This window comes from Belonocnema kinseyi, chromosome 3, assembly GCF_010883055.1.
Source record: "Belonocnema kinseyi isolate 2016_QV_RU_SX_M_011 chromosome 3, B_treatae_v1, whole genome shotgun sequence".
Classification (NCBI taxonomy): Eukaryota; Metazoa; Arthropoda; class Insecta; order Hymenoptera; family Cynipidae; genus Belonocnema; species Belonocnema kinseyi.
This window is the reverse complement of record NC_046659.1, coordinates 123,192,808-123,206,369: the sequence shown is the minus strand read 5'-3', so window position 1 is coordinate 123,206,369 and position 13,562 is coordinate 123,192,808. Positions and strand designations below refer to the sequence as shown.

The following is a 13,562-nucleotide window of genomic DNA, read 5'->3' as shown; positions in this document are numbered from 1 at the left end:
AGTCGGGAGTGGTGCTGACTGAAAACAGATGATTTGGAGCGATTCGCGCGCCATCTGTTGGTCATTCTAAGGACTTATTGAACTACCCTCGTATTATACTGCTTTTTTTCATGACTTTTTTTCGAAATTTCATGCGATTTTTTGTTTTATGCAAGTGATGCGCGACTAGTAGTATATGTATGTAACGAAATCTTATTTCTATAGATCCCTCTGGCAAATATTTGTAATTGCTATCATAGGCGGAGTATTTTCTCTACTAGCAAAATTCGGATGGGGCCGAAATCTTTTACTGAAGGTACGTATTCCACGATAATCCGATTAACGAACTTATATGTGGTTTTATCCACTTGAAAGTTAGATTAGTCCACTTGTTATCCGGATAGTTTGCTTGAAATTTTCAATTTAAAAGTTTAATTTATAGGAAATTTAACAATTTTGTTAAAAAAAGATATTTTTTGTTGGAAAATTCAATTGCTCTGTTGAACATTAATTAATTCCTTGATTATAAATTTGACTATTTACTTGAATATTCTATTTTTTTGTAACAGTTTTTTTTTTAAATTGGAAATGTAAGTATTTCATTTTTGTATGAAAATTGATATTTTTTAGTTAAAAATTAAATTACTTGATCGAAAATTTTTACTAATTGGTTGAAAATTCATCTATTTCGTTAAAAATTTGTCGGCGGTAGAAAATTAATCTTCTTGGTTACACATTCAATTACCTGGTTGATATTCGAACTATACTTGTTAAAAACCCATTTTTTTGTATTAATTGAAAATTCCTTTTTTTGGTTGACAATTTATTTTTTAAATGTAGATTCAAAAATCCCAGTCGAGGATTCTTCATTTTAGTTAAAAATTTATCTTCTTCATTAAAAATCCGACTATTTTGCAGAATAATCTATATTTTCTTAAAAACAATTTTACAGTAAAAATTTAAGTGCTTCATTTTGGTAGAAAATTTATATTTTTAAGATAAAAATTCAATTGTTTGATAAAATGTTATCTGTTTAGTTTAATTGTTTACAAATCATGTTTCAATTTTTTGGTTCAAATATCATCTACTATGTAGAAAATTCAACAATGCTGTGGAAGAGTCTGTTTTTGGTTGAAAGTTCAACGGGTTTGCTGAAAATTCTTTTTTTTTTATTACATATTCAACCACTTTATTAGAAAATCCAGTATTTGGTTGAAAATTAACATTTTTATCGAAAAAAATTTTTTTAACTGAAATATTAACTATTACATTTTCCGTTCTGCGAATTCGTCTTTTTTCGTTAAAAATTAATCTACTTTGTAAACAATTCCACAATATTGTTAAAAATTCAATTTTTTTTTGAAGATTCTTCATTTTAGTTGAAAATTCATCACTTTGTTTGAAAATTTTACTATTTTATTTTTAAAAAACTTTTTTTGTTAAATATTTAGTTTTAACCTGAAAATCTAACTATTCCATTTTGAGTAAAACATTTATCATTTTTTATTAGAAGATTCAACTATTTGTCTGAAAATGTATCTCTTTTTTAGTTGAACATTTATCTATGTATTTTGTTAAACTTTCGATAGAAAAATAATGTTCTTGGTTAATAAATTCACTATTTTGTTGAAAATTTAACAATTTTGTTAAAAAGTAATCCTTTTTAGTTAAAAATTGGCGTAAGCATAGTTTTTATGGAGTAATCCAGAGTAATCTTAGGTAATCCGGAATAAGCTTAGGTAATCTAGACTAATTCTGTCTATAGAGGTAATCCAGGGTATTCGAATGTAATCAGAAGTAATCCACCTTCGCTAGACTGCATTTTTAAGAGTTGATTCCCCCTGGTATTGGCCATTTGCTAAATTTTAATACTAAATATTTCATCTCTCGAATCCACAGTACCCAAAGTTCTTCTCAGGCGGAATGACGAGTCGTGAAGGACCTTCAGAGGAGTTTATGAAAGGTTCCCACTTTTCAATAACATTCAAGGCTGTGGGCTGGGCAGAAAAGTTGGCAGAGCCAACTGACCAGCACAAGGAACCACCAAATAAGGAATTGATCACTAAAGTGAGCGGCCAAGATCCAGGCTATGGACTCACAGCCACAACTTTGCTTTTTTCAGCTCTTATGATTCTACGAGAAGCGGATAAAATGCCTGATAAGTAAGTTGAAAGTACCATATACCAGCCCTATCCGACTCCTTGAAAATATTTCCGTCAACCAGATGTCTAGCTATCTTGAAAACCTTGAAAATCTTGAAAACCTGCTGGAAATCTCAAATCACAAATATTTTAATGATTTTAAATAAATAGAGAAGGTTTCACAAATGTGTCAACGAATTTATTAGGTTTTCAAAAGAATTCAAGAATTTAAAAAATAAATATCAAAGGTTTCCGAACATTTAACAGGTTTTAAATAATTTCAAAAGGTTTCAAGAAATTAGAAAAGATTTAATAAAATTGAAATGATTTCAAACGAATGCGAACGTTTTCATAAACAATGATTAAAGAAAGGTTGCACCAAATTAAAAAAAAAATCCATAAAGATTTCAACAAATTTCACAAAGATTTAAAATATTTTAATGGTTTTAAGTGACAACAGAAGATTTCAGAAAGATTTCGCAAATATTTCAACAATTTCATAAAAGTTTCAAAAATTTTAAACGATTTCAAAATGTTTTAGAAGATTTAAAAATATTTCACAAAGATTTCAAATATTTTAATGATTTTAAATAAATGAAAAAGATTTCACAAGTATTTCAAAGAATTTATAAAGATATCAATAGGTTTAAAGTATTAAAAAAATAAAATATCAAAGATTTCAGAACATTTCAAAGGTGTCAAGAAATTTGAAAACATTTCAATGATTTCAAACTAACACAAAAATTTTCAAAAGCAGAGATTGAAGAAAGATTTCACAAATATTTCAAGAAATTCATAAAGATTTCAAAGATTTTAAACGATTTCAAAATATTTCACAGAAATTTCAAATATTTTATGATTTGAAATGAATAGATAAGATTTCAGAAAGATTTAATAAGTATTTCAAAGATTTTATAAGGATTTCAAAAGATTTCAAGAATTTAAAGAATAAAATATCAAGATTTTAGAACATTGAAAAAGGTTTCGAGAAATTTGAGAAGATTTCACAAGATTGCAAACGATCAAAAAAGTTTTCATAAACAAACGTTTCAAACCTTTTATAAAGATTTCAGAAAATCTTACAAAGATTTGGAACGATTTCAAAATTTTTTAGAAAATTTCCAAAGGTTTTACAAAGAATTGAAATATTTTAATGATTTTAAATGAATACAAAGTATTTTACAAGTATTTCAAAGAATTTATAAGGATTTCAAAAGAATTCAAGAATTAAACAAATTAAAATAAAATATCAAAGTTTTCAGAACATTTAAAAGGTTTTAAACAATTTCAAAAGGTTTTAAGAAATTTGAGAATACTTCTCAAGATTTCAATGATATCAAACGAACACAAAAGTTTTCACAAAGATTAAAGAAATATTTTACAAAAATTTCATAAGGCTTTCAGAAAATCTCACAAATATTTCAAAGATTTTAAACGATCTCAAAATGATTCAGAAGATTTTAAAAGGTTTCACAAAGTTTTAAAATATTTTAATCATTTTAAATGAGTATAAAATATTTTAATAAGATTTCACAAGTATTTGAAAGAATTTATAAGGATTTCAATAGGTTTAAAGAATTAAAAAAATAAAATATCGAAGATTTCAGAACATTTCAACGGTTTCAAGAAATTTAAGAAAATTTTAATTGATTTCACACCAACACAAAAATTTTCACAAAGATTAAATAAAGATTTCACAAATATTTTTAAAAATTTCTAAAAGTTTAAAAATTTTAAACGATTTCAAAATATTTTATGATTTTAAATGAATACAAAAGATTTCTGAAAGATTTCATAAATATTTAAAAGATTTTATAAGGATTTCAAAAGATCTCAAGAATTTAAAGAATGAAATATCAAGATTGCCGAACATTTCAAAGGTTGCAAGAAATTTGAGAAGATATCACAAGATTTCAAACGAACACAAAAGTTTTCACAAACAAAGATTAAAGAAAGATTCCAAAAATATTTAAAAACTTTTATAAAGATTTCAAAGATTTTGAACGATTTCAAATTTGTTTAGAAAATTTCAAAAGTTTTTACAAAGCTTTAAAATATTTCAATGATTTTAAATGAATGCAAAATATTTTAGAAGTATTTCATATCAAAGGTTTCAGAACATTTCAAGATTTTAAACAATTTCAAAAGGTTTTAAGAAATTTGAAAATACTTCTCAAGATTTCAATAATATCAAACGAACATAAAAGTTTTCACAAACAAAGATTAAAGAAATATTTCTCAAAAATTTCAAAAATTTCATAAGGTTTTCAGAAAATCTCACAAATCTTTCAAATATTTTAAAGGATTTCAAAATGTTTTAGAAGGTTTCAAAAGATTTCACAAAGATTTAAAATGTTTTAATCGTTTTAAATGAATATAAAAGTTTTCAACAAGATTTCATAAATATTTCAAACAATTTGTAAGGATTTCAAAAGATTTCAAGAATTTGATATATAAAAGATTTCAGAACATTTCAAAGGTTCTAAACAATGTCAAAAAGTTTCAAAACATTTTGAGAAGATTTCATAAGATTTGAGTGATTTCAAACGAATACAAAAGTTTTCACAAACAAAGATTAAAGAAAGATTTCACAAATATTTCAAAAATTTCATAAATATTTCAGAACATCTCACAAAGATATCAAAGATTTTAAACGATTTCAAATATTTTAATGATTTTAAATGAATACAAGAGATTTCAGAAAGATTTCACAAGTCTTTCAAAGAACTTATAAGGGTTTCAAAAATTTCAAGAATTTAAAAAATAAATTATCAAAGATTTCAGAGCATTTGAAAGGTTTTAAACAACGTCAAAAGGATTCATGAAATTTGAGAATATTTCATAAGATTTGAATGATTTCAAACGAACACAAAAGTTTTCACAAACAAAGCTTAAATAAAGATTTCACAAATATTTCAAAGGTTTCATACAAATTTTACATAGACTTCAGTTATCAATGATTTCAAATATTTTACAACAATTTAGAAAATTTGCGAAAGGTTTCACAGAAAATTTAAGATTTCACAAAGATCTTAAGTACTGCAAAAGATTTCAATGAATTCGCAGATTTCAATAGAAAAAAAATGCACAAAAATTTCAAAGACCACAAAGATTTCACAAAGACAACTTATGTTCGCAAAAAATTAAGAATTTGTTTATTTATGATACTGGTTTCTTTAGAAATTGTTGGCCAATAAAAAAATGAAATGTTTTATCTTTTACGTTTAAATCTATAACAAGCGTTTATTTGATTGTTTGCTGTAAAAAAAGGACGCTTGAAAAGAACCTTGAATTTTGTATGAATTAATGGGAAAATAATTCACCTCCAAATATAGTTAAAAATTTTATTTAGACAGAACAATTAATGATATTCAAGAATCGCTTTGATTAAACCAATCGCATGTTTAAAGCTATATTATTTGCAAAAAATATTAAATAACACATCTAAACAAAAGTGTTTAAATTTTCAAGTTTTGGAAATTTAAAAAAATATGTATAACTCAAAGTCAAATCATTTTAGGCTGAGATTTTGAAAATTTGACAATTTCAAAACAATAAAAATTGAATTCTTAAGAAATTTTAAATTGTAACTGAAAAGGGGATGATTAAGTAGGTGTAAAAAATTGAATACATGATTTTTTGAGAAGTTGAGCAAATAAAAACAATAAAAATTCAATAAAAAGACAAAACTGAAGTAGGGGACCTCTAAATTACATTCAAGTTTGATTTTTTAAATGGATTCGCTTAATTTTCAACGTTCTATAGCAGAAATTTTAATATTTTTACTGTTTTCGATTTAAAATTATTTTTTATTTTTAAGGGTTTTGTAGAATAATTTAATTTTAAAGGTTCATAATTGAAAATGATTTCATTTTTAACGGCGAAAATTACGAAATTTTTTTTAAAGAAAAATTTGTTTTATAAATTTTTATTTTTAATTATATATTTTTTAATGTAATAATCATTTAAAATTCTACAATAACTGCTTTTTTATAATATAAAATAAATTTTTCAAAACATCAATTTTGGAACAGTTAGCTTAATGTCATAAAGAAGCTAAATATCATATATATTTACAAAATATACAGTTAGTATACAAATATACAGTTAATAAGTTTAAAAGTTTGTGAAAGAATGATTTTTACTGTTCTGCTTTGATTGATGGGATCGTACTCGAAGGAAAAATGCAGAGAAGGGAAAAATAGTAAAGAACTAAAATTAATCAAAACAGATTACCAAAAATCATAATTTCACCAATTTCCGTATTTAAACTCTAAATTCTCTAAATTGGCACTGTTAAAAATATTCTGACATTTACGAAATCATAACGTTACAAAAGTAAGAGAAAAATGAAGAAATTTCCGATATTTTTACGTAACGGAAATTTAAACTCACAAAATTTTCCTAAATTTACCTTAAATTACGAAAATAATTTCGTAATTTTCTGTTGCTTGCAATGGCATAAAACTTTCGTTAATCGAAACGTTAAATTTGTTTGTTACAATTAGGTCTCGAAATTTGTACATACAATATATTTTATAAAGCTGGCAACTTAATTTTTCGAAAATGTTCACTGGCGAAATTGAAATATTCCCAAAATTACAAAATTTTCAAAACTTCCGAAATTAGTAAACTCTCGAAATTTCAAATGCCCCCCCAAAAAGTTGCATTGAATATTCTTATCGGTTAAAATAATATTTTATTTTTCAGGTATACATGTTACAAATTAAAAATTTTAAAGAGCTCTTTTAAATTAAAATTTGTACATGGTATAAAATCAATTATTATTTTAAAAGATACAAAAAATATTAAATTTAATTATATTCTTCCATTATTTCGTGCAATTGAAATTTTAGGATTTTGTCAGTAATTTAAAATTTCGAAAATTTTCTAATTTGATAACTATATTTTCGGTATTCTTCAACATTCACGATTTTAATATTTGTGGCAAATTATGTCATCCCATATTGTTTTAACTTTATTAAGACACGAAACTGCTTAAAAAAGAAACAATATTTAAAAAAAGATCATTTTCTTTAATTTTTTTCATAACTCGGCTAAATATTCAAATAGACATCATCAAGGTCAGACTGTGCGATTTCATATCAAGTTTGTTCATGAAACTCAAAATTATTAGTTTAAAATTAATTATCCTCTAAATGATCAAGAAAATTGTTTTATTTTTCAGCGGAGGAGTCTTCCCCCCTGGTGCTGCATTCGCAAAAACATCAATGATCGAAGAGCTCAATAAAAATGGTTTGACCTTTGAAGTAGTCTCGTCCATCGAGAAGTAAAGATAATATAACGTTATGCGTGCTTCTTCGGTAATTATTCCAACGCGCTAAAAACGCCCTTATTGTTGTAAGGCTAATTTTTATATATTTTATTTTACTACCTATAGACTTAAGGATATTCACAGGTGATTTGTGATTATATTTTCCAGTGTGTGATAGAAAGTTAGTCAAGCTATTTAGTAGCTCTTACGAATTTTTTATACGTCTCGAATTTTTTTGTTTGTGTAGACATCACCCAAAACATTTTTATTATTCATCACGGTATTAGTTGATCCATCATTTTGGTTTTTTGCCATTTTTATATTAATGTTAGATACTCGGCAGAGTATAAAATTTTGAATTGTATTTAAAAAAGTACTTTTGTGTAGACGGAATTAAGTTAAAATTTTAATTCATATAGAAATAGACTGATGTGAGCGTCACAAGAGATCACAATATCATTTTCTGACCTTATGCATTTTTTGAATATAAGAAAGAAAGAAAGAACAAACACTATTTATATTACTTTACATAAAAATTTGATGTGCCATGTTGAAATAATTCAAAGAATCTTTCTGTTTGAAAAACAAAAATATTGAGGTATATATTATTTAAAAAGTAAAATTAGTATATATTGCGTATTAAAGCATCTGTTTAAATTATAATATATATATATTGCAGAAAATGTTATTTTGATATATTAAATATATAAATATATATTCGGTAAAATGCGTGTATATCGTAGTTTACATTTTTAACACGTTTTAATAAAATTAAGTGCTAATAGCCATTGTATACAAAGGTAATATAATACATTATTCGAATCGCAAATTTAGTATTTCTAACTCCTATCACATATTCCAATTTTAATCGTTCTACAGAGAAAGAATATTTAACAAAATTGTTGAATCCTCGTTCAAAACAGATTATTAATTTTAAACCAAAAAGTTGCAATTTTATACAAAAATATTTATTTTCAAGCAAAAATATCAATTTTTAAATAAAGAATAAATAAATTTTTAACGAAATATATGAATTTTCAACCAAATAGTGGAAGTTTCCATTAAAAAAAATATACATTTTCAATAAAAAATGGAAGTTAAATTTTCCATTGAAAACATTAATAAATTAATAATGAACCTTCAACCAAACAAAAATTTAACAAAAGAAATACTTGAATCCTCAACGAAAACAGAATATTAATTATCAACCGAACAGTTACATTTTTAACCAAAAATTGCACAAAAAGACTTACGTTATTAAGCTGAAAAATCAAATGTTTTCGAATTTTTCTTTTCTTTTAATCCCGAAAAGAGACAAAAAGACGAATTTTATAGAACAAATTTGAATTTCAACGAAAAAGTCCATTTTCAGCCAACAAAGATGAATTTTCAATCAAATATGGTGATTTTCCTACAATAAAAGGTGAATTTTTAATCCAAAAGGACTAATTTTCGATTCAAAAAGACGAATGCACAACATAATAGTTGAATTTCTGACCAAAATAAGGAAATAAATTATTTTTGAATAAAGTTAATGTAGGTACCATATTGAATTCAATATAAAGCGATTTTTCAAATGAAAATATTGTAATTTCAAAAAATTGATAAATTTTTAACGAAAAATATGGAGTTTCATCCAAGATTAATTTTCTACTAAAAACAATCAATTTTAAGCAAAATAAATGAATTTTCAACTGAAAAAGGTCAATTTTCGAAAAAATGTATTAGTTTAATTTTCAGTTAAGCCCATTAATTTTCAAACAAATAAAAAGAATTTAAAAAAAAAACTGGTTAAATTTTTAATCTAAGAGATAAAAAATTGTCAAGCAAAGAAATAAATTTTCAACTAAAATGATGAATTTTGATTTAAAAAACACATTCAACCAAAACAGATTCAATCAACAGTTGCCTTTTTAACCAAAAAGATTAAATTTTCCACCGTAAAAGATAATTTTTCATGAAAAGAGTTGAGTTTTCAAGCTAAAATGTTGCTTGTTTTCGAAAACTGACTGTTAATTACGAAAAGATGTATGTACAACATCAAAAATCATTTTCAATCAAAAGAGTTGAAATTTGAACGAAATAGTTACATTTTCAACAAAAAAAGATGAATTTTCTACCTCTAAAAAGATGAATTTTCAAAAATCACATGAATTTCCAACCAAATAGTCGAAGTTTTGATTGAAAAAGATATTCTTAACGAAAAAGTTAAGTTTTTAATGTAAAAAATCTAATGTTTTAGAACGAATTTGACTTTAATCCCGAAAAAGAGACGAATTTAAAAAAAAAGGTGATTTTTACACCAAATAATTGAATTTAAATAAAATGTTAAAATTTTTGAACAGAAAAGATTAAACTACAACCAAAAACTGTTAAATTTTCAACAAGAACAAAAAACAGTTGAGTTTTCAACAAAATAGTTGAATTTTCTACTAAATAATAAAAACTTGACCTACAAAAGAAGATCTATAAAAATGTTTAAATGAATAATTTTACTTCATCATTAAATTTATTTTTAAATATTTCTAAACATTGTTAATAGAAGAGACAATTTGAATTCTAAAAGATTGTTTAAAAATGGGAAATAATTCTGTTCTTAACATTTTGTCATAATTTTGGAAATGTTCAGAATTTAAACAATTTTTAAGTAAACTCAATTTTTCAGCGTATGAAAAAAAAGAAAAAATGTCCATTTTAGTTCCGAAAATTTGTAAAAAAAAAGTGTAAAAGATCTTAAAGTTAAATTCTTTCATTTTGGCACATTACATAATGTGAGTAAGTTAAGGGATATTCAGAAGTTTTGAAACAATTGAAAAATAATTGAAACTTGTAAAGATTTTTTAAAGAATTTTTAAGGTTTCACGAAAATTAAAACATTTTTTTTTAATTCCTAGTAAAAATTTTAATAATTTTTGCTTTGAAAAATTAATTTTAAGAGATTATTTAACAAAATTCGAAAATATTTCAGAAGATTTCAAAGTTGTGAAAGAATAATCTAAAAGATTTAAAGGCAAAATTTTTCAATTTGGAAAGATTATAGATTCAAAGGAAAATTGAGTAAATTCAAGAAATATTTAGTATAATTGAAGAGATTCAAAAAGAATTTTAATTTTTAAAAGATTTTTAGAAATTTAGATTTTTAAAGATTTCAAAAATAAACCTTAGATTATGAGGCAATTTTTTACATTTTAAGTGATTTTAAGTGAATAGATGATATAAATTAAAAAACAAACTCATATTACTTATTTTCTTGTTTTTATTTATCAGAATTTAATTTCAATACGAATTTAAGTGGTCAAAAACGTAAAAAAATAAATAGTTATTAGAAACTTTTATTTTATATTATTAATATTATTTTGCATTCTTTATGGCATTGGAAAAAACTTTTTAAATCGTTGAATTTCAATTAGTATTTACAATAGGTAACTTCAATATTTGTATGATTAAACAAAATGTTAAAAAAGCATTTAGTGTTACATTAAAATATTGTTATATTTATTTCTAAACAATACTTCATTTTAAAAAGCCTTTTTTTATTTAGAAAAAGTATATTATGTTTTCAAACATAATACAGAGAATGTTCAAGTTTCCAAAACGGAGTTCATTAGAATCTGACGCTGCAAATTATAGCAAACGAAAACAAGCGCCGAATCTTGCATTTTTTATTTGCAGGAATTTTCCATTCCACAAGGAAATATATTTTGCGATTGCTCAAAAATCATAAACTTTTATAAATTTGTCTATGAGTCGGTTGGAAGTTAAAAAAAATTATGATTTTGCTTGAAGTCTAATAAGACGTTAATTTTTAAATTGGACAGTTTTTATCAATTTCTAAGAAACATTTTTTCCTCTATTCTGAAAAAAAATTATTTCGAACATTCCTTCACTCATACTTATTCAATCATTTCAAACGTTTCTAAGTTAACTCTTAACTGACACTGTGAGTAAAAAAGACCCCAACAAATTTTTGAGCTCGAACGAACTGTACTGAATTCGAGAAAATGGACCACGTGTCGATTTTTACCAGTAATTGACATTCTAACTAAAGGTAAAGTGGGTTAATATAGAGCTGCAAATGTTAGCATATTTTGGACACCCGCTCAAAGTAGACCTTGTAAAACAAGCAATCGCGTGCAATCGTCCGATGTAAAAAAAAATTCTTAACTAACTTAAATTAAGCCAATGACTATAAAATCAATTCCATTTTAAAAAACATCTTAAACTATACATTATATAATTTTTGTGTGCAAGAATATTCAATACCGTCTTTGCGGGATATGTTAGAACGCGTGGGGTGAATAACACCCGTTGTGCTATTTACGTAATAAAAAGGGTTAAAGGTGTCCAATTTCAAAAATTTTAATCTGAAACTATTCAATTTTCATCTTTCTGAAATAACAATTCTGCAGCTTCTTTCAACGAGTCGACTGAAAAATCTCGAAAAATAAAATTGCCGAAGTATAAAAATCCCGAATTAAAAAATTCCCGACAGTTTATAAAATTACCGAATTTGAGAATTCCCAAATTTGAACAACAAAAAAATTGATGTTATAAATATTATTTATTTATTAAAAATAAATTAATCGAATATTTTTGTAAAAGAACAATTTTTAAAAATATTTAAAGGTTTTTTAAAATATCTTTTGAATTTAAAATAACAATAGTTAAAGAAAATATATTTCTAAATGTTAAAAATTTTGTTTGAAAATGTGCATAGTATATTAAGTAAATCACAAAAAATATTCTCAAAAATCTAATTGTTAATTTAAAAAAAAAATTAAAAGGAAGCAATTGAATCATACAAAGTTTGTTTGGAAAATTTTACCAGGTTCGGAGAAAATTTAAGGACAAATTTCTTTTTATGTTCGAGGTGCAAGTGTTTTTAAATTCCTTTTTTACACAATTATTGTTATTTTTAATTGAAATAATCATTTTTTAAAATTTAAAAGCTGAAGACAATTTTTATCTGGTATAAGTATTTCATTATTGTATTTTTAATGAATAAATAATATTTATTGAAAAAATTTAGGGATTTGATTATTCAAGAGTTTTCGAATTCGAGATTTTTAGGTATGGGCAATTTTATAATTTCGGGAGTTTTATTTTTCGGAATTTTCCACTCGTTCTATTTAAAAGGTAAATGTACAAGTTGAACGCTTTGAATTAATTATATGTCGCGTATGTGTATTTATACTGACTGGACTTTCCCACAATATCTGCAGTGAAGGAATAAGCGCTCCGCCGTTTCCTCAGAAAGGTAAAAAGTTTTGAGAGTACACGTCACCTCTTTTCCTCTTAAGAATTGATTGAATATAGCCTCTAACTGTTCAGAATTTCCGCGATAAATTGTATGCAAGAGAATATTTTAGTACAACCAGATTAAACCAAATTTTGAAATTATTATAAAAATTGTATTTTAGGTTGTAAATTAAGATCGTATTTGAGAGTGAGCTGAGAGAAGCAGTGAATAAAGTTATCATACTTAAAAAAAGTAGGTAATGAAACGGAATAATAGCCAATGTATACAAGAATTTAATTATGATTTTCTCAGAAACAAATTATTTCTGATTTAAAATTACGAGGAAAAAAAAGTTGACAGCGTGAAAAAATGCATTTTTTTCTTTAAAAATTCAAATTCTATTATTTACGAAAGATATTAAATTAATATCGTTAACATTTTTATTATTTATGTTAAAAAACAGATGTGAAGAGTAAGCGAATAAAATATGATAAAATCAATCACTCAAAAAAAAAGTCTGGTTCCAGAATTCTGGTTAAATATGAAATTCATAAAAATTCAAGGTGAATTAAAAAAAAATCAAATGAATTTGAAGCAATTTAAAAAAACTTCATTGAAAACTGTAACTTTGAAATCAGCTTAGAAAAATTCAAGGGAATTCAATGAATTTGATGAAATGCCTAAGAATTCAAGGTGAGATTAACTCTCAAAGTGCATTGTGGGTGTCTGACAGCCCAAGAAATTTTCAAACTCTTATAAACCATACTTTATTCGAAAAAATTGAGTAAGTGTCGTGAAGGTCAAGCGTTAGTTTGCTAGCAGACTTTTGAAATAGTGTACTTTCATAAAAAAAAAAACATTGCAACATGGGTGCTTTCAAAAAAGATATTTATTTGCACCCCAAGAATTTTTTACCTCCACTTTCAGC

General features: G+C 24.5%; 1 protein-coding gene across 2 annotated transcripts in view; it reads left to right on the top strand.

Annotated features, from left to right (window-relative positions):
- Positions 1-8,219, top strand: part of LOC117168794 (saccharopine dehydrogenase-like oxidoreductase) — a 28,842-nt gene extending 20,623 nt beyond the window's left edge. For both annotated transcript variants that reach the window (XM_033354608.1, XM_033354609.1), the window contains exons 6-8: positions 205-295; positions 1,879-2,141; positions 7,309-8,219. In XM_033354608.1, coding sequence (XP_033210499.1) covers positions 205-295; positions 1,879-2,141; positions 7,309-7,414 — 460 coding nt within the window. In that variant the 3' untranslated portion in view covers positions 7,415-8,219. The remainder of the gene's footprint in view (positions 1-204; positions 296-1,878; positions 2,142-7,308) is intronic.
- Positions 8,220-13,562: the final 5,343 nt, after the last annotated feature.